The 20,143-nt window shown below is 38.2% G+C and overlaps 1 protein-coding gene across 22 annotated transcripts in view; it reads left to right on the top strand.

Moving 5' to 3' along the window:
• TNRC6B (trinucleotide repeat containing adaptor 6B) overlaps window positions 1-20,143 on the top strand; it is a 149,214-nt gene that overhangs the window by 104,804 nt on the left and 24,267 nt on the right. For 14 of the 22 annotated variants that reach the window (XM_074871075.1, XM_074871082.1, XM_074871083.1 and 11 more), the window contains 12 exons: window positions 1,817-1,995; window positions 3,243-3,317; window positions 4,666-4,711; window positions 6,179-6,285; window positions 6,860-6,905; window positions 11,559-11,707; window positions 15,296-15,421; window positions 16,455-16,586; window positions 17,098-17,193; window positions 17,438-17,612; window positions 18,003-18,134; window positions 18,338-18,514. In XM_074871075.1, coding sequence (XP_074727176.1) covers window positions 1,817-1,995; window positions 3,243-3,317; window positions 4,666-4,711; window positions 6,179-6,285; window positions 6,860-6,905; window positions 11,559-11,707; window positions 15,296-15,421; window positions 16,455-16,586; window positions 17,098-17,193; window positions 17,438-17,612; window positions 18,003-18,134; window positions 18,338-18,514 — 1,440 coding nt within the window. The remainder of the gene's footprint in view (window positions 1-1,816; window positions 1,996-3,242; window positions 3,318-4,665; window positions 4,712-6,178; window positions 6,286-6,859; window positions 6,906-11,558; window positions 11,708-15,295; window positions 15,422-16,454; window positions 16,587-17,097; window positions 17,194-17,437; window positions 17,613-18,002; window positions 18,135-18,337; window positions 18,515-20,143) is intronic. The other 8 variants (XM_074871095.1, XM_074871087.1, XM_074871081.1 and 5 more) reach the window with 2 other exon arrangements.

Below are 20,143 nucleotides of genomic sequence, written 5' to 3'. Positions count from 1 at the left end.
ATTTAATGTCTTGGATAAGTTGTGGAAGAAGAAATTGGGACAAAGAGCCTGCAAAGGCATAATTTATGGTTGAAGGTAAGGGCAGGAAACAGAGACTAGCAATAACTGATAAAAAAACCAAGACTGTAGAGCCAAAGAAGGAAAGCATAGATCATTAACCACCTGTTTAAAAAAAAAAAAAAGCCTTTACATAATTTTACCAGCATCGCATAGGAGTTCTCTGGCAAAAGAATAAATTCAGTTTTCTGTAACATCACTATTTTGTCTTTGTCTTGAAAGTTTCCTTTCCTTACTCTTAATATAGCTATTTGTGCCTCCTCACTCAACAAATGTGAAATGATGCAGGATTCCTACAGACACGTCATCTTTACACCACTGTCCAGATTCATGTTCAGGAATCTGACCCGAGAGCTGTCAATGCAGAAAAATAATCTATGGTGATGTAGTTAAAACCAGGATCATAGTACTATTTTTAAACATTGTGGCAGGAAATAAATAAAAGCTGCAGGGACTACCCCATATACAACATTTTCAGATTAAGTTCCTGACTCTGCAGTCATAATCCTTAAATGTAGCCTTTTCTGTATTACTAGCATGATTAAAGGGTCAAGAAGTAGATTTTTGCACTTAGACCAGTATATATCTTAAGCAGCCCTCAATTTTGGTACACGAATATACTCTAAAAAGTTGTTTTCTGTGACGTATCTGAGTTCTTATTTGTGATGGATTTTAAGGTAGCTCTTAAACTGCTATGAAATGCTGCTCTACTTATTTTCGGTATGATCAAGGTAGAGTTCCCCTTGATAGACTAATTACAATTCCTGACTACTTTTATATTCACATTTTTTGCTGTGTGTGTTAATATCTTTATCCCTGATTTCCACACAAACCCCAGACAATTGAAGAATTAGTTACGAAAAAGGTGATGGTGATGGAAATCTTTTTTTAAAGGAGATTAGTCCTTAGAGAATAAATATGCAGAATGAAGAATTAGAGCAGGAAGGAGAACAGTTGGACATTAGACAAGATGAGGATTTGGGCTCTTGTTGGCTTGTCAGTAGAGGTTAGAATTCTAAGTTGTCTCAGAACTGGTGCTAGAGAGTAACAGCAAAAAAAGAAGCCAACAGGGAAAGTCCTTAGTCTGAACTGATACAATGAAATAGTTGTGGCTTTTTGGTAATGGCATCTCTACTTAAACAGCATTGCTAATAAGGCTTTTTAGTGACATTATTAAAACCAGAAATTCAAGTAGAGGGTTTTATTTTTTTCCACATTAAACTACTTTTGATGTTACGTATACCAGAGCACAATGTCAGATCTTCTCCTTCAGATTCTAATTAGTTGTTATTCCTTAAAGATCTTTGTTCTGTAATTTTGGTAAAGAGTTTAGCACAAGGGAAGTGTTATGGTTTTGATGTAAGAGAAAATAATTGATAAACTACCTGAACCAGAGTCCTCAGTACCCTTGGTTTTTAAGTGTCCTTGAAGTCTTTAATTTACGCTGGAAAATAATAGGTTGCCTTTTAAAGAAACACAAATGCAGCTGTATCTATCAGAGAAGTCGTCCCTGTGGTTATTATATTTTTAAGGGTTTGACATTGCTTTAAAGTAGTTGCACAACATGACATGCTAACATGTCACGGAATCACTTGGGTTTTGGGATTCATGCACAAGTTTTTACAGCTGTTAGAGTGAAGACCCTTTTTTTTTTTTTTACTCCTTTGGGGTTCTGATGATCTCAGCTAATCTTGCAGTGTCAGATAACCAGCTGCATGGTATTGTAGACTGCTTTTGAGCTTTTTTTCTTTTTATAAAGGTACTAAATCTATGCAAGATGGCTGGGGAGAGAGTGATGGGCCAGTGACAGGAACGCGGCATTCCAGCTGGGAAGAGGAGGAGGAGGGAGGAGTCTGGAACACAGCAGGCTCTCAGGGAAGCAGTTCCTCCCACAACTCAACAAGCTGGACGCAAGGAGGAAAGAAAACACAAATGAAGGTAAAATGCTTGAATGATTCATAACTACTGGGTTGTCTGTAAGCAGTATGACTGATATGTTAGAGCATTATAATAGTTCTTCTTTTAAAAAAGTATTAAAGAATTCAGCTGGAAAGGTGCCTGTTACAACAGTGTAAAAATGTGAGGTTTCTGGATTTGTTTTAATGTATTACATGTGTTGTGACTAATAAATCTGCCAGCAGGTGTCAAATTCTTTTGGTATGTAAGCTGCAGAGCCATTACTAAATAAAACTGAGCAATAAGTATCCCAAGGCTATTGCTCTTTTCTTGTTGACACATCTTTCTGTGTTAGTCTGCTGCTGTTCTCCTTGCATAGCCCACTGAAGTTAGAATTCCACAGTCCCTTTGGCACATGCACTTCCTATTTCTACCGACTGTTGGATTTAGGTCTGACTTGTTTGTTGTTACTGACCTTTGGCCTCAAACAGGAGCAGGAGCTTGGCTACAGTCCTGAGTAAATTGCTTTGAGGTTTGCACTGAAGTTCTCTAGTACAGTAACACTTGGTACCATATTAATATTAGAAGGATCATGCTTTGTCTACTTCTAATTAAATAGATTGGGCAAACTCAAAACACAAATGCAGAGCAGCTTTCTAGAATGTGGAAATACTATTGTGATATGATACGGAGTTTTACAGTTCCTGTTTTTCAAAAATTATTCTTATTAACTTTTTTCTCACTTAAAGCTTTTTTGTTTTAACCACCAAAGCAACTGTCCAAAAAATGTTCTTTTCTGTTGAACTGTGTTCAGTTTTGGTTTTGATCACCTGTGAATTACAGTAAGGCCAAGTTGAGAGACAGGTCAGCACAGTGCCCATGTAAGGGAAACCATACTAAAGGGAAGAAAGCCAAGGAAGAAATCTGCCGCTGTATGTGGTGCATTAAATGTGTGAATGTATTAAACTGTAACAGAGAAAAAGATAAATAACATTCACAAAGCTTTCCGAATTCCAGAATGAAACTGAAGATGTGATAAACATTCTACACAGCAAGCGTTCATTGAGTTTGGTATACCTAACAATGAACAATTTTATGAGAGAGAAAAGAAGAAAATAGTGTTTAGTAAATGTTTCCAACCACACAAAAAGTTAAAGTAATTTGTTCAGGAGATTTAATTTCTCTGATACCAGGATTTTAGTTTGACACTTGTGCATCTCAAGGATAAAACTGAATTTAAGAAACCAAGAAGTTGCTTAAAAATGTTTTTGTCTTTTTTTTCTCTTCAGTGCGCACTAAAAGGGGGAAATAGTGATTCATGGATGAACCCTTTATCCAAACAGTTCTCAAATATGGGCTTGCTAGTAAGTAAATTTTTTAAAATACAAAATCCAACTTTGTTAAAAAGCAGTAAGCTTTAGATAAGTCAAAAGATGAGCTCTTTCACAGTGTGTAACAACTTAACCTGCCAGCAGAGCAAATGCAGATAAATTGATTATAATACCTGTGATAGCTGGGTATTCAGCACTTCCTTGCTAGTGAGAATGGCTTCTCAGAAGAACCCAAAATCTACTTTGACTCTTCAAAAATATTTTGATAGCTGTTCTGAGATTGCAATTTCCTTGCAAGTTATAGCATTCAGGGGTTTTGTTTGTTTGGTTTGGTTTTAATTTTATTTTCATGACACTGTTTAGAGCACTCAAGGTAGAGGCCTCAGCTCCTGGCTGTAGTGTCAAGACATCAGTGATTAGTCCAAGGCTATTCATTCTGAATCTCAGACACCAATCAGCCCTGTGTCTGTCTTGACTATTTGTCTTTTAAATACTGTGCAGTAGGGTTTACAGCCCTGTGTCTGTCTTGGCTATTTGTCTTAAATACTGTGCAGTAGGGTCTTTTTAGAACAAAAAGGGATCGTTATTAATCAGTACTTAAAGATTGATTGGTAAAGTGAATAAATAAACGACACATCATGGAGAGAAAAGACAGATCTGCTGGGAAGTACCTTAAAAATAGCTACATATAAAATTTGTTTTAAGAACTTCTGACATGCTGATTTGTAAAACATTTTACAGAATATTGTGCCAGCTGTCACTCTATGAAGCAGGAATAGTATGTAATGCAGGCTAGCAAAAGATAATAATACGGAGGTTTTGTGAGAAGCCAAGGGCTGCACAAACTGTCACTGACATGACTAGGATTAGTTTGTAACGTCTATTGGCTCCTGAGCTCAAATTCAGTCTGCTACACCATAGATGCTTCTGAAAGCTATGGGAACACCCTGTTCCAGACTGCCAACTAAAGAATAACTTGGCAGTGCATTTCAAGATTTGATGACTGGACAGGTCATGAGGATGAGCTATCATTTTGGCCACTATTTTCAGTGTTTCATCTCTTGACCCACCAGAACATGAGGACAGAGGTTCATTTCACAGAGCAGCTATCTGTCAATCTTTCTCTGTCTGTTGTATGCTTTCATGTGTCTGGTTTCATATGGGTAAACTTGCCACATGCATCATTAGGGGTTTGAGGTGAGGTGTGTCAAGGATGATATCAGGAATCCTTGTGTTTGATTTTAGTTTAAAATAAAACTTCATTTGGCACAAGCATGTCCTTCCTTCATTCCTCCTTTAACCATCAAGGGTTGCTTTCTGAAACATTCCTCAGCATTTCATAGAAGTCAGAACTGAATTTATGTTTTTTTTTTTTTCCCAGAGTCAAACTGAGGACATTCCAGGCAGTAAGATGGACTTGTCTGTAGGTGCGTATAATTTAATTTAAATGCATTTGAAATACGAGATCATGTGTAGTATTTTTAAGTGGATGACATGCTGTGCTTTGGAAAGGCTTGATCCTTACTTTTAGAACTCCTCATAATAGAAGGATAGAATTATAGTATCTGATATCTTGACTGTAGGCTTTGAATAGCTACACAGCTGATGCTGGTATGCAAGACTGGGATGCATACCTGTACAGAACAGAACTATAACTTGTGGAAGGGACATCCTGTAAGACTGTTTTGATCCGTGTAGTTTTGTATTCACTGTTACTGTTTCAAGAAAGTGAAGATCCTTTTTCATTTGGTGGAAGAGGAAGACTGTTTTAGCTCTTGGCAGTAGGACATCCCAATTACCACAGCTCCCTGGAGGTGATGTGAGGGAAAAGAGTATCTTTTATTATTGATTTCTTCAGCTGCTTGCCTCAGGCTATTACAAGTTACTGCTCAATAGACCTAGATTTTTCACTCTTGATAGCCTCACCACAAATACTACGCAGCTTAAGTGGGATGGGCTGTGTGGAAAACACTGTCCTAAATGAGAGGTGGAATTGACCACTTGGATTAATACCATTTAATCACCTTTGAATTGGTCATGACTTTCTTCTTTGGCAAACCAAATAGTGAACTCTCACAGAATATTTTTTTTATCTTGAAATCAGGTTTAGTTTTGCGTTTGTTTTTCTCCAAATTGTCTCTGAATATTGATTGTCATGGTCTTGTGATAGAAATACCACAGGTTTCTGAAATCTTCTGCCATTTGAGATGGTTTCCCTACAAGATTCCTAAGGTATATATTAAAAAAGGGATGACCCAAATCTGCTGTTCCGATTGTTTATTTTATTTGTTATCAAGTCTTTGAAGGCTTAGTAAGACTAAAAATTTGTACAGGATAGTCTTTGATACTTACAAAGGGGAAGAGGGTTTCGTTCGTGGTCCAGCGACTGCTTCTGTTCAGGTTTTGAATCTTCAAAATCTACAAAAGCAGGAAGATCATCTCATATCCCTGGCTACAAAGACAGATCTTCTAGTCCACTTAAAGGACACTGCTGCTGTACAAACCCAATAATAATTTTGGAAAGAGGTGTTCATCCTGTTTCTGTAACTGTCAGAAATGTCACAGAGGCTTCAGATTCCTCCCAGTTACAATGTCAAAAGCCAGAGGTCTGTAATTCTTATTCCAAAGGATGATATGTCAAAGTAATAGTTGTATTCTCAGCTCTCATCTAGAACAGTGAATTTCCCGTGTAGATGAGTTGTGCCTTGAGGGCTCCAGAGAAGTGTATGTGTAGTGGTTCTGTGTCTGGAAGGGGTCCTGTATCAGTGCAGATCAAGTTTGTTGTGAAGGTGTGGACACACTGATTCTGAATCTCATGTGATTAGCACTGAGACTCACAGTATGGCTCTTATTCAGTAACCATTTTACTGGTTTCATGTTTAAAAATGTTCCAGTACCAAGCTGCTTATTTCCAGCTACTTCTGTAGCAGAAGTTTCTACCTCAGCTGAGACATGGATGCACACAGGCACAAAGTGCTGCTGGAAGGACAGAAAGGACTTGGTAAGAAGGGGAGGGCTGGCTGGAGGAGGTTACTGGCTTGGAATCAATGCTTACTCTGCTGGTGGTTCTAGATTTCCTGTGGGAGACTGTCAATAGAATTAATTACTCATGATTCTGTTGCAGTATCTTTGAAGAACCACCTGCAAAAGTAGTTCTGTTTCAGGTCACAGTCTGTGGGGTCTCTAGATCAACTGAAATGGGTGTTTACAAGTTGATTACAGTTAGTTTCAAAATATGTTTTGAAATTAAATGCTGTAAGTTAGAATAGTGTGGGCTCTGTGATGTAAGTTGGCTGTACCCAACATCAAGGATAGAATCTATTTACTTCTGAGGTATTACCTGCCAAAGAAGTTACAGTGTTCAGGTCTGTGACTGTGTGCTAAGCATTAAGTAATCTCACTTTCCAGCATTATGTACATCTACAGTTTGGTCTATTTCATTGCCCAATTTCTTCCTTTTTTTTTTTTTCCCCTCCATCTAAACATCAAATAGTGACAGTAGGTAAGAACATAGTAGCAAGAGCTGTTTGTTTCACTCTCAGATAAACACTACCTTCGGTTTTATGTTTTTACAGATGTCAAGACAGCTGACTGATCTGATGTGTCCCCCTGCCCCAAAAAGTAATCCAGTAGTAGATACTGCTTTCCTCTAAGGTGTCTTCTGTCTTCGTGGTACAATGGCCATTTGATTGAAATTGAACATATACTGTGGGAGCTTCTGGTAGCAGTGGAAAACTAGATAGCACAAGTTCAAACCCTGCAAATGCAAGCAGTGTAAATATTCATTCTTGATTTGAATAATAGATTTTTAGGGATGTCAGGAGGCAGTTCTTGTGACACTGGCCATTGTGCTACAGTTGTGGTTTCTATGCCATTCTGATTCTGCCATTCCTTTCCTGTGCATTTCTAGTATTGTTGACCAAATTATTCCGATATTATGCCTTGCAAGAAGTCTGCACTGATGTTGACCCTCTTTGCACCAGTGCTGTCACCAGCTTCGGTATTTCCTCACCTGCCACTGTTGTAGCATCACATGATGCTGTAGTCAGGATTTTCCCAACCAAAAAGACTTCTTTTATTGGGAATACCCATTAATCTTTGGTACTAAATGTAGAGCTGTCGTAGTCAAGACTTACTTGCATCTAATACCTGATTTGGTATTCTAATGCACTCTGAATAGCTGCAGTGTCTATCAGCTTAGAATCCATTACGTTCTTAAAATGTGTATCACACTTCATAGAGGATTAAGTAGTTAATTTTACCCAGAATTGCTTTCTTCCTCTGAATAGTTAAGGATCCCAGTAAGAGATGTTAAGGCATGCATTTGTGTAGTACAACACAGTTTTAGGGAAGGTAACAGAATTTTTGGATCGCTCCAATTCTGGCCTCCTACAGCCTCTCTGGAATTCAGGCTCTGATTGTATCATGTTTCTCTAAACATCTAGGTGGAGATAAGTTGTCTTCTTGGGTGTTCAGTTCTCATCTGCCTTCAGATGCTGCTGTTCAAGAACAGATCTAAGAAACATACAAATGAAGAGAGTGGTAGCCTGGATTGTGCTGGTTATAGCTCTCAAGTTCTTTGTCTCCAAGTTAAGCTTTTGGATCCTGTAGAACTTTCTGCTGTCAAGGACCTTAAGGCCATCAGACCTTCTGAGGAAGTAGTGCAGAAAAGTTCCATACTTAGTCTCGATGTGTTGCACTTCTGTAAGTTTACTATGCCCATTAATGGTGGCATCCTTGATCCTAGGTAGAGGCATTTATTACAGTTTGTATTCCATTTCAGAGACTAAGAATGTAACAGATCTTCCTGAGGCTTTTCTGTTACTTCTCTGCTTAGCAGTTTTGATCTTGTTGCTTTATGGCAGTTGCTTGTGGAAAACTATTAAGCTGGTTTTGTTCAGCCTGTATCTACTTCTGAACTTTAAAAGTTGGATGACTTACGAGGTAGGCTTGTTCTTCAACGGGTTTTCAGTCAAGATTACAACATACCAGGTTTTCCTAACTAGATAACTCCCAGCATGATATTTTCCCACTTCATGGGTAAGTGCACATTGATCTCAGAGTTAAATCTGAGCTTGGAGACCACACATATCAAAGAAAACTTTGGCTTTGGTATGCACAGAGCACCTTGGCTCTGGTCATCGTGCATTGTAAAATAGGTCCAGTTGTCAGTAAGTAATTCTGACTACATTGGTCTCAGTTTCCTTGTTTGAAAAATGTGTTGCTTTTATTGCAAGGTACTGGAGTGATGCTTTTATTTACTGACCAAGACAGAAAAGGGATATGGATCAATAGCATACCTGAGGCAGATCTACTTCCTCTTTTTTTAAATTTTTCTATCAAATCCCTTCAATTGATAGCTTGTTTTACTTTGAAAATGGGATAGAACTTTTTTTCCACTGAAATCTCTCCTAGTATGTAAGTCCTGAGGCATGAAGTTTGCCACAGTAAGTAGCTTGTCAGAACCACTTAATATTTTACCCTTTCCTTGCTTCTGGTTGACCATCACCTTTGTCCTTTTCTTTTTTATGTTAGTTGCAACCTCTGCAGATCACTGAATTCCTAAATCACCTGTAAAGACTGGGAAATTAATTCTAATTTCTATTGATTCAAATGCAATTCATGCAGCTGTGTATCATAAATATGTTAGAAAGCCATAACCTGATCTAGCATTTAGGTGCAACACCACAATATCTAAGCGCATGTGCTTGCTCAGTAGGCTTGGATGATGTAATTTTATGGCAAAGGTATAAAACCAGTATCTTCAAATTTTTTGGTTTTGTGGTCAAGCAGAAAACAGGTTTCAAATGTGATGATTTTTTTTTTTATTGTTTGAATTACCCCACTGGATGTATGTATTTTCACTATGTTGAGTCTCTTGTTTGCAAACATTTTAGGTAACTTTGCTCAACAGCAGTTCCTGTTGCTATCTCCCAGTACATGATCACATTATGTAATTTTTTTGTATATAAGTCCTTTTTTTTTCTTAAGCTGCGTGCATTTGGTGGAGGAGATCTACTTAATAGGTTTTTTTCCCCTCACTAGGGCATTAATATAATCTTCCAAGCTTTTGCTTCATTTTGCATTTTTCATGGTGTTTCTCCCAGCTGTTAATAGTGGGGAAAAATCCAAGAACTGATGGAGTGTCTTTTTATGAAGATGATTGGACTTTTAACCTGCTCTACATTTCTGCATGTAGAGGTTTTGGGACTTCATATTTATTCATGCACAAGTGTTGTTGCCTACTGCAGAGGGTAAAATTCAAACTTTTCAGATTTTAGCAGTCGTCTTGTACTAAGGTAAAGCTAGTCTTCAGCCACTTGCATTATTTATAGCTTTTGTTGGCAAATGCAAAAGGCAGACTCGCACGACAGGTTTCAAGGTTGCATTAGAATTTTCTGTGAATGGGATAAATTAATGCTATCATCTCTCTTAGCAAGGCCTTATTTATACTGAGGTTTAAGCAGCTGCCTTGGCACTAAGTGACATGTATATCTATGCTTGAAACCTTTATTTATAATATTTAATGCTCTGCAAGTTATTTAACAAGCTGTTTTACAAGGCATCATTCAGTAATATTTGAGGAGTTGATTGGATCATCAGGATAACTGAAGAGACAAAAGGGTGTTTCTGCTGCTTAGTCATCTTGGGTTGGCATTGACCCAGCTTCATTTCAGATAGTGATGCAACTCTGTCTCACTTTCAGTTTCTTTTCAGGCAACTAACGGACAGGGTTTCCTGTCTAGAATTAAAGCACACAAGCCTTTTGGTAGTGCATTGCTGGCGTTGTGTGTAGTGGTTGGATGTAGGTATTGGCAGGGTTGAGATGTATGTGACATTTTATGTGACTGCTTTTGCAGAGCCATTTCTGGCTTTTTAGGATATGTTAGAAAGGGGTGAGCTCATCCAGGTCAGTATGACTCCAGTTACAACCCAAGATATGTAGGTGACTTGTCAAGTGTTTTTGTGGTACTTGATGTTGAAGACATCCGAGATGATGAAGCTGGATCAACTTTGAAAGCTATGCCAGCAAGAAAACCCCATGTAATTAGTGGTTGTTTCATAGCTTCTTGGTAATAACATACCTATGAATATTAATAGTTTGTGATTGTACATTAAGAAGAGATGCTGGCTTTGAGAAGCTTTTTTGAGGAACAGATGTGTTTTGAAGGTATTGGAGTGGTTAGCTGTCTGCTCTGTTTGATAAAGGCTTAGTATTTTGTCAGTGGTAGGGCAAGGTATCTATCACCAACTTCCTTTGGAAGAATCATAGATTTTGGTTAACTGTGGTGACAGGTTTTTTAAACTGTTCTTGGAAAGGCCATCTGTGCTACTAAATGAAATTATTTAAAACTAAAAATACCAGTAAAGCTCATTTCTATCATGTTGTCCAATATTTTAAAATGAAGATAATTTTCCATGTACTTCCAACGTAACAATAACGGATCTGATACCTTGCAGGTGCCAACTATGACCAAAAAAAAATAGTTTCGTGGCAGCAGTTCAGTGTGTAAGGTAGAAAACTCCCTCCAGTCAGCACTTGGCTGATGATAAGCTTATAGAGAAAGATGATGTCTTCACTGTGTATGTTGCAGTTTGATCATCTGTTACTAACATCTCTTCCTCATGTTCCACCGTGTTACTTGCTAAACATTGGCAGGAGACTGTAGGGGATGTTTGAAAAATGTCTCTGTTACTGGTTGTGTAATCATTGCATACAGGCTGAGGGAGATTGGTTGTCTGTCTGGATGTTATGCTATACCAGGTGATCTGTGGTGTTCAAGAATTAAGTTTGCATGACTGTAGAAGACTTCTACTCAAATTATGTGCATAGTTTTGCAGTTTGAGAAATTCTTTCTCAATGCCAAACCCAGTAAATGCTAAGTAGAATATACAGAGAACATAAATAGTGGTGTCTCTAGATACTGAAAACCAATATACAACAGTACGAGGTTGGAAGACATTGAGAACTGCGTATAAATAAATATCGTTAGTTGAACTAGGCTGCTGTAGAAATGCCTGTGTTTATATCTGTACATAAATGGTGAGAAATACTTCATATTAAACTCTAAATTAAATTCTTAGTCTTAAAAAATGAAACTTCGTACCTTAATTTTTCAACACTTCTAATAGCAACTGTAACTACGCTAAATTGTTAAGACAGATGTAATTTATATCCTGATCTTAAAGATACCTTATTTGGCTGTGAACCTGCTGTCATGAAACATGGTAGAGATTATTGGCACTAATTCTGTCTTATTTCTTTTTTTACAGGTGGTCTCCCAGATAAGAAGTTTGAGGTAGATAAACGAGCCATGAATCTCGGGGATTTTAATGACATGATGAGAAAGGATCGATCTGGGTTCCGTCCACCGAATTCCAAAGACATGGGAACCACAGATAGCGGGCCTTATTTTGAGAAGGTGAGAGAAATATCTTTGGATATATTAATATCAACCTCTGTGTTCGAGGTCTCAGTTTTTACTCTACTCCTATGGAAGTGCTAAAAATTCAGTAACCTTGGACAAACTCAATAGTAAAAGGTGTGGGGGAGTTATGTTTGCAGAATGAATGTGTATATAAAACAGAGGTATCATGTGCATAGACAAACTAAATTATCTGGGGAGAATGAGGCTTTTTATTCTAGAACAGACTGCTCTTAATATGGACAGAAAGAAATTCCTTTGTTTTTCTTGGAAGGATAAATTACTGGTAGCATTGAAATTCATTATAGATTTCATCACAATGATTCTTTTGGCTACTGACTACCATCATCTACTGTAAAAAATTGGTTTAGATCTAAGTAAACATAAGTAATCACAGTCTTCCAAATTTTTTCTGCTCTCATGTCTCATTTATTGGAAACACCCTTTCTAAATTCTGCAACCCCTTATGCTGTTTGTCCGTGTACTGTAAGCTTCTGTATGACATCTGTTTCTCTGTGACATCTGTTGTATGTTATGGTAGCATTTCTTTCATATTCTTGCCTATTTTAAATAGAAGCTTTCACTGTTATTATCAAACGTTAATTGCCTCACATTATGAATTGGAGACTATCCAATAGATTCAGAATGGTTTAGGGTTTATCACATATCAAATAAAAAATCAGTTTGGTTTAAAAATCCTGAAGGAGTGTTACTGTCAATTTTTTTAACTCCTCCATTTTGGTATAACAGGCCAAAAACAGTTTTGTCAACTCCCTCTGGTGGCCTAATTAATAAATACCAGTAGCAGAGCTAATGCATTCCTAACAAATTATGTTCATAGGTGTGTGCTAACATTAGGAATTCATTCAAGATCTGTTTATTTCTGTAGTGGTAATAGCCACTGACAGAAATTAACTTCATGAGAGTTCAAAATGTATTTTTGAAAAGAAACCTTTAGGGATTTATTGATTATTTCCTTGGACCAAAATCTTAATTGTCAAGTGATCATTTGAGTCAGAAGTTTTGTCCTTGTAATTGCTATTACAAATTAACTTTGCTTCTTCCTAGTCACTCACCGTCCCTCTTTCTCTCCTCTTGCGTTCTGTTGCTTCACTAACCAACTCCTGCTGTTGGCTAACTGCTGCTTCAGCTGACTTTGCCTTTCTCCAATCAAGATGGGTGCCTTGGGGATGAGGCTCCCTGCTCTCCCTTCTCCCCTTCTCCCAGCTACAAGCTGTCTCCCTCTGGTTCCACACTATCCAACGTCGGCCTTGGGGCAATCGGCTCAGGGCTCAGTCCCCAAAACTTCGCTGCTAGACAAGTAAGCAGGCCACCTTATAAGATGCATTGTTATAAGGCTGCAACCTGGGCTTAATCCTGGTTAGTTGGTTGCTTGCATTTGCTTTCCTACTAAATTAATATTGTTAATGGAAATTTCAGCTATATCAGGCCATTGAGAATCAATCTACTTTGGTTCCTATCATCAAAATGTATATCATATGTTTTTGTTGGCCTCTTACTTTCTGAATCACAGTGCAGCAGCAGGTAGATGTGCTTTTCAGAAGTCATGAAGTTAGTGACAACCTTTGTATTTTAATTGCTGTTTTAAAACCCAGTTAGAGGCTATTGATTTGCCCCACCACGCCCCGACACTGAATTTTTCCAGACTCCACCTGATGGCCCCATGTGTAGAAATATGCCTATAAAAAATTGCAATCATTTTGCATTGTGTGTGTTTCCCTTCTCCCTTCCCCACAGCCCAAAGAAAGGATTGATTTAGCAGCCTTTAAAAACTCTTGAAGTAGCAATGGTTTTTTTCTGTATTCAGAGTAATGGTGGGGAAGAAATGAAGTGATTAACTGCAGTTTGGAAGAATTTCTGGCTATTACATTTTGCATTATGCTACAAGAAAATGTTGCAGGAATACTGGGAAATGAAAGAATGGAACCTAAGTATTGTGACTGGACTAGCTTATGTAGTCACATGCCTAACATGATGGTGTTTCTTTGTATTGTCTTTCTGTTTCTATGTGACACAATCAGTGTTGAACATCAAATTAAGTCCAAAATTTGCAGACATATTCTTGGATTTGGTGTGCAGAACACTGTTGAGCTTTAGGAAGAGCTGGAAGTCTGCAGCTTCAAGCTTCTCAAAAATTTTAATGTGTAGTTGACCCCAGTCAGTTCTTTCCATGGTGAAAACTCCCTTGTCTCTTGGGGTTTTTTTCCCTGTGTGCTTAGTAGGACATCTTGAGTTGCTTCTGAAAGAGAAGGTACATTAAGGAAGTGAAATGTGATGCAGGTGGATGAGAGAATCTGTAGTGCTGCCAGTATAGAAGCAGGATGAGACACTTCTGTTACAGCAAAAGGATAGTGGAGGATGCACAGTATTATAGTAGAAGGAAGGCTAAGTTTATTAAATCCTATTATATAAGGGAAGGAAAGGTTTTGGAGAAGGCCTGCATAGTCTCAGTTTGGAAGAACAATTAATTTATGTTGGGTATAGCAGTGCTGGCATGGAGAGAGAGAACAAAGAATGATGGCTGAGGGATGGAAAATGCACTGTTTAGAACCCCAAGTATCTGAGCATAATAGACATCCCAATATACAGCAGAAGATGGGAAGTTCTGAGGGTCTTGAAAATGAAAAGACAGAATCATGACACATAAGGACCTTTTGGAGTACGAGCTTCAGCTTTTAGAAGCAACAGCATGCGACTGTTAGTGTAGGAGACTGTCCATAACATTTCCTGTGGCTTTTGTTGAAAGATGTTACAAGTAAAGACAGTCTGCTCAGAGTCTGAAGTAGTGAGACATAATCACAAATTTTCTTTGGTCTTTTTGGTGCAGTAGGGTTTATTATTACACAAGTTTCTTATAAAACAGTAAATACTTCTCATTAAGAAAACTCAAACAGCGAGTATTCTTGTGTTAGAAAATAAATCACTGGGAAAGGAAAAAAAAAAAAAAAAACAAACATTTTTTCGCACTTGAAAATTTTCCTGCTCTTCAATTCAGCAGGGAAAAAAGTAAGAGAAAAACATCCCAATCCAGAGTGCTGAAGTTTTCACATCAGAAGGAAAATTCTTAATAAAATTTTAGAATTCTAATTTCAGTTAGTGAAAGGCCTGCAGAGGAAGTAATAGACTTATGAGTGATATCTCAACAACTGCTCTGAAAAAGTACTTGACTTTTCTGAAATGATGGCCCAAAATTCTTGTTGACACAGTCTTGCCATACTTTTAAGCCAATGGAATGTTTTTTTGAGTGTGGTGGTTGTACTCCAGGTTTCCATTTCCCAACATGTAAAGTGCAAAATATAAAACATTAGTTTTGTTATGTGCTTTGAAATAAGTGGATAAAAATGACTCTTCAATGTAGAGGAGAAAGAGCCTGCATCTCAAAAATGTAGTACAGCAGTTTTAACCCAGATAGAACATTACTGATTTAGGACAAACATCTCACTAATTCTAAGGGTACTCTGTTTAAGTCAGTACTTGCCTCATTGTTAATTGGTATGTAGTTAATAGCATAGAAATCCATTATCCTGAAAGATTCATCTTCTCACTACTGCTTTAATTTTATAGGGTGGCAATCATGGTTTGTTTGGAAACAGCACAGCACAATCGAGGGGCATGCACACACCAGTGCAGCCACTAAATCCTTCCCCCAATATCCGGGCGCAAGTGCCTCCCCAATTTCTTTCTCCCCAGGTAAGGAATTTATAGTAACTGGTTACTTGTAATAGTAGAGCTACAGGCTTCAGAGCACATCATTGAGCTTACTTATACATCTAACTTAGTCCTGGCTTGATGTTAAGAAATTGAAAACTTAGGTAAGATAAAAAAATTAAAATTCATAGTTGAAAGTGCTTAAAACTCACTGCAGAAGGATTAGCCTTGTTTCTTATTCCAAGGGAGTTGATGGTAAATGCTCGCTACCAGTATTTTTAAACCTCAGAGTGGATTCAGGAATCCTGTGTCTTAACTTAGGCATTTGCAAAGTATTTTAAAAACAAAAAGAAAAGAGAAAGCTGAAAGTTTTTAAGTGTGACAGGTTGCTTAATTTTTTTTCAAGCAGTCTTGTCCTGTGCTTCCTGCCCCCCTGAAAGAGAGGCCTGATGAAGGGTTATACGTTGCATTTATATTGCAGAGCTCTAAGACCTCAGGGTCTCCAAATGCTTTGGACTTGGTGAAGACTTTTGGAGATTCCCTTGAATTCTACTTGTGTAACTGTCAAATAATGCAGGGAGAAATGGGGGGGATTCTTCTCCACCTACTCCTGTCTTTCACTATAGCTTATTCAGCATACAAAGAGATTAACTCTTTCTGTGAGGCACTGTTTCTTTGCTCCAGTGACTGCCTGAATGCCTTTCTTTTCCTTTGTCAAGCAGTACATTTTTAATGTGATAACACAGTACTGTGATTACTGGTTAGCTCCATATATATCAGCATTTTAATTTAGTGCAGTCTCTAGCAACAGATTGGTTGGGGGAGGAACCTTTGTGTGTGTGTCTGCATCTGCACATGTAATACTGTATATTGTCAATCAAGTGAGGTATTCACTCTGCTCAAGTCATAAGATTGTGCATGTTTAAATGTGATATGTTAATAAATCTGTAATGTCTTTCCCAGAACACCGTTTAAGATTGGTGTTGTACCTATTCCTTTATAGAAATGCTTCTACTTCATCATCTTTTCTCATAGCAGTGCGTTTCTTGAGGATATGTAACTGGTTTCCATGCAGGTTTCGGCCTCCATGCTCAAACAGTTTCCCAACAGTGGCTTGAATCCTGGTCTTTTCAATATGGGCCCCCAGCTTTCTCCACAACAGATTGCCATGCTGAGCCAGCTTCCACAGATTCCCCAGTTTCAATTAGTAAGTAGTTGGTAACCTTGTGAGACAGACTGTTTACAAATTGTCTGCTTTTGTCTTTTTGTTTGTTCTAATTCTACTTTGTTCTACTGATCTTGTGTTATTTTTGTACAATTATTCCATGTTTGTTGTACAGGAAAATACAGCCCTGTTAGCAGCAGATAAACTAAACAGGCCCGTGTAATTAATTGTGATTGTTGTAAGTGGGTTAGTAATGATTCTAAGCAATGTCTTTGTACAGAAAGCAGTTTTTTGTTGATTTATTTTTTTTTAAATTTAAGTTTTCCTCAGACTCGTAGTCATAGTGATGGTAATGAAGCATTTCATGATGTTAAGTTAGAAACGGCATACAGTATTCTTCTAATGCATTCGTTGTCATTTTATTTGAGTGAGTGGAATGTGAAACAGTTTACCTAAGTTGAGCAAAGTATTAGCTAGTGACTAGCTCCTGGCAATTGTATTTCACTTGATGAGCTCTGTATTTTCACTCTTCCCACCCCCACTTATCTTGTAGGCATGTCAGCTCCTCCTTCAACAGCAGCAGCAGCAGCAGCTGTTACAGAGCCAGAGGAAGTTATCTCAAGCTGTGCGACAACAGCAGGAGCAACAGGTGTGGCACTGTTTTTGTCAATCATATGAAGTATAAAGTGTGCTGGAAAAATGCAGTCTGCAGTAAAGACGGCGCTGGCTTCAGTAATGTCATCTGCTCTCTTCGGTTTGCACTCTCTTCAGGTTGCGCTTTTCAGAGAGCAAGGTCCTTTGGATCTCTTTCAAGTCACTGTTTCTTTATGTTTACTGGAATTCTGTGTTACAGTATAGGATATATCATCCCCAGTTTTTTCTTTCACTCACAGATTGCTCGTATGGTGAGTGCCCTCCAACAGCAGCAGCAGAGGCAGCCTGGCATGAAGCATTCGCCATCCCACCCTGTTGGGCCTAAGCCACATTTAGACAGCATGGTACCCAATCCTTTGAATGTGGGTCTCTCAGATTTACAGACCAAAGGGCAAATACCTGGATATGGTTCAGGTAAGTGCTTTGTGGAAAGAGATTCGGTGCATTGCCTATAGCTACCATATTAACATGGTAATTGTATTACCATATTAGCCGGTTACGTCTAGATCCAGAAATGAACAATTTATGTACAAGCACCAGAGCGAAGGTTGCAACAAGCATCAACTCTTGATCAGATTGCATTATTTTTCATTACATGGGAAGAAGACAAACATAATAACAAAGTGTATCTTGGTGGGATGTTGGCCTAACAAGTTATTTGGATGTTGCCTCTTGAACATTTCATCTGCTACTATTGATTTTTTTTTTTTTAACCTTTCTTCTGATCACAATGACTCCCTGTTTGAAGATATTTAAACCAAAAAGATTGAATGATAATGGGAGTTTCGTTTGTTTGTTTCACAGGCTTTGGCTCAAGTGGCATGGATTATGGCATGGGAGGGAAAGAGGCTGGAACAGAATCCCGCTTTAAACAGTGGACTATGATGGAAGGGCTGCCCTCTGTGGCTTCACAAGATGCCAATATGCACAAAAATGGTGAGAAGGGGACTGGCTATTTCGGGAATGCCCTTGCAGTATCATCTTGCCAGAGGTGAAATAGCTCAGATGAAACTATGCTGCAAGTTAGTGAATGTCTTACCTCACCCGTATGCATTTTAAATATTCTTTTGTTTTAGTATATAATACTCGTAAAGATTCCAACCTTTCCTGAGCGTAAATGTATCTTTTTAATGCCTTAGGTGCAATAGTGCCCCCTGGAAAGGCTCGTGGAGGATCGCCCTACAACCAGTTCGACATAATTCAGGGTGACCCACTAGGTGGCCATGCAGGCCCTGCTGGTGATAGTTGGTTACCTGCCAAATCTCCACCAACGAACAAGATTGGAAGCAAATCCAGCAACGCCAGCTGGCCTCCAGGTATTACATAAGGGCAGGGGTTATGTCCTAGCTTTAGAACAGATGTGCTGGGACCTTTCCATGTATTTAAGTAACCACTGCAAGGGAAGTACTTGCTTGGCCTATATCAATTTTTAAAACATCTTCTACATTAAATTAGAACATAAATGTGGACTTTCCAGTAAAAAATTGCTGAGCTAAACATGAACTAACTGCTGAATTGCCTGAGTAGTATTTGGTTTTTGTTAGGCAAACTCATCTTCTGTAGTTTGGTGACTTCACACTTACAGAATTTTTTATGAGAACACTTGTTCATAGAATACACAATACCAGCTCCCTCCTCTTGTGTTGATTCCTTATTTACATTGTGTTAACTGACACAGGTGTAAAAATTCTGACTGACAGCATGGAATCAGGAAACAAAAGATGTGAAAGCTTGTTTTTTGTGATGGTGGGAACAGGATTTTCTTGACTTTTTGTATTTTATGTAGCATAAACAATTGCCAGAAGAAAAGTTCATGTATATGATCCATTGCAGACTGCAGGGTTTCTTTTGCCAGCAGTATTGGTACAATATGTATACAATGTGTGTGCTACACTGTTGTGGTTCACCTTTGCTCATGTTGCGTAAAAGATGGAAGAGTATTGCCATGTCTCAGTGCTGCTCAGCAATCTTGTGGCTTGAGTAGAAGTTTCTTGCTTTTTGGATTACAGGCAGTGGCATGTTTTTTAAGTCTTCTAGAGTTTCACTGGCAGAATTTTATCTTTCCATTAGAAAACTCAAGTATCTAGGAAAAATACATATGTATTTGAACACACGTATAATTTTCTATATAAAACATTCTTTAAACACAGAGTGGTGTCCTTGAAGTTGCACAGATTAATCAACAGTGCTGTTCAGCAAATAGTGGATGCTGTGAGTTTTCTCTGCCTGGAAAACTCTTAACATTCCAGGAAAACATTCCTAACCGCAAATCCTCTGCTGTGAATCACCTCAAGCACAAAAAAAGTAAAGGTGCAGGTACATCTCGGGTAAACCAGAAGCACAGACCTTGCATCAGAAAGCCTAGGAATCTGTGTGGTGCATACGACTGCAGAAAACCTACAAAACGTAGTTTAAAGTTTTTTATGTGGGAACCCCTCAGAGTCTAACTCTGACAAGAAAACATTTTGATGAACTAACAGAGTTAAAATAATTAGTTATCTCAAGAACATCTACACACCCACATTTCATACCACTGACTGCTCTCCATAGAGGTGTATTTGCAATACATTTCTGTCAGCCTGGTTGTTAAGTACTGAGCTTCCTGAGCTGGAGTTACTGTTCATAATGTCAGAAATCCCCAAAATTTAACTTTTTTCAGGACTTCTCTTGTAGACTAGTTGCTGAACTTGTTTTGTTAGTGACCATTTATTGAGAAAAACAGTACTGCTTGGAGTGTTAGGGGAGAGGTGTGAGGATCAGTTCTGCCATATCTCCAGGTTTTGGAGCAGCCACTGGCTCTGGCAAGATTCTTGGTACCAGAAGGCTGTTACAGAAGTGAGAAGGCAAATAACTACTCTTTGCCCCTTGTTGATATCATAGAGCTTCTTTAGCAATACTTGCAGTCCCACTGTCAAGTGATAAGCAAAATTTTTGCTGTTGCTGAC

This window comes from Strix uralensis, chromosome 5, assembly GCF_047716275.1.
Source record: "Strix uralensis isolate ZFMK-TIS-50842 chromosome 5, bStrUra1, whole genome shotgun sequence".
In the NCBI taxonomy this organism is placed as follows: domain Eukaryota; kingdom Metazoa; phylum Chordata; class Aves; order Strigiformes; family Strigidae; genus Strix; species Strix uralensis.
This window is presented reverse-complemented; position numbering and strand designations above follow the sequence as displayed.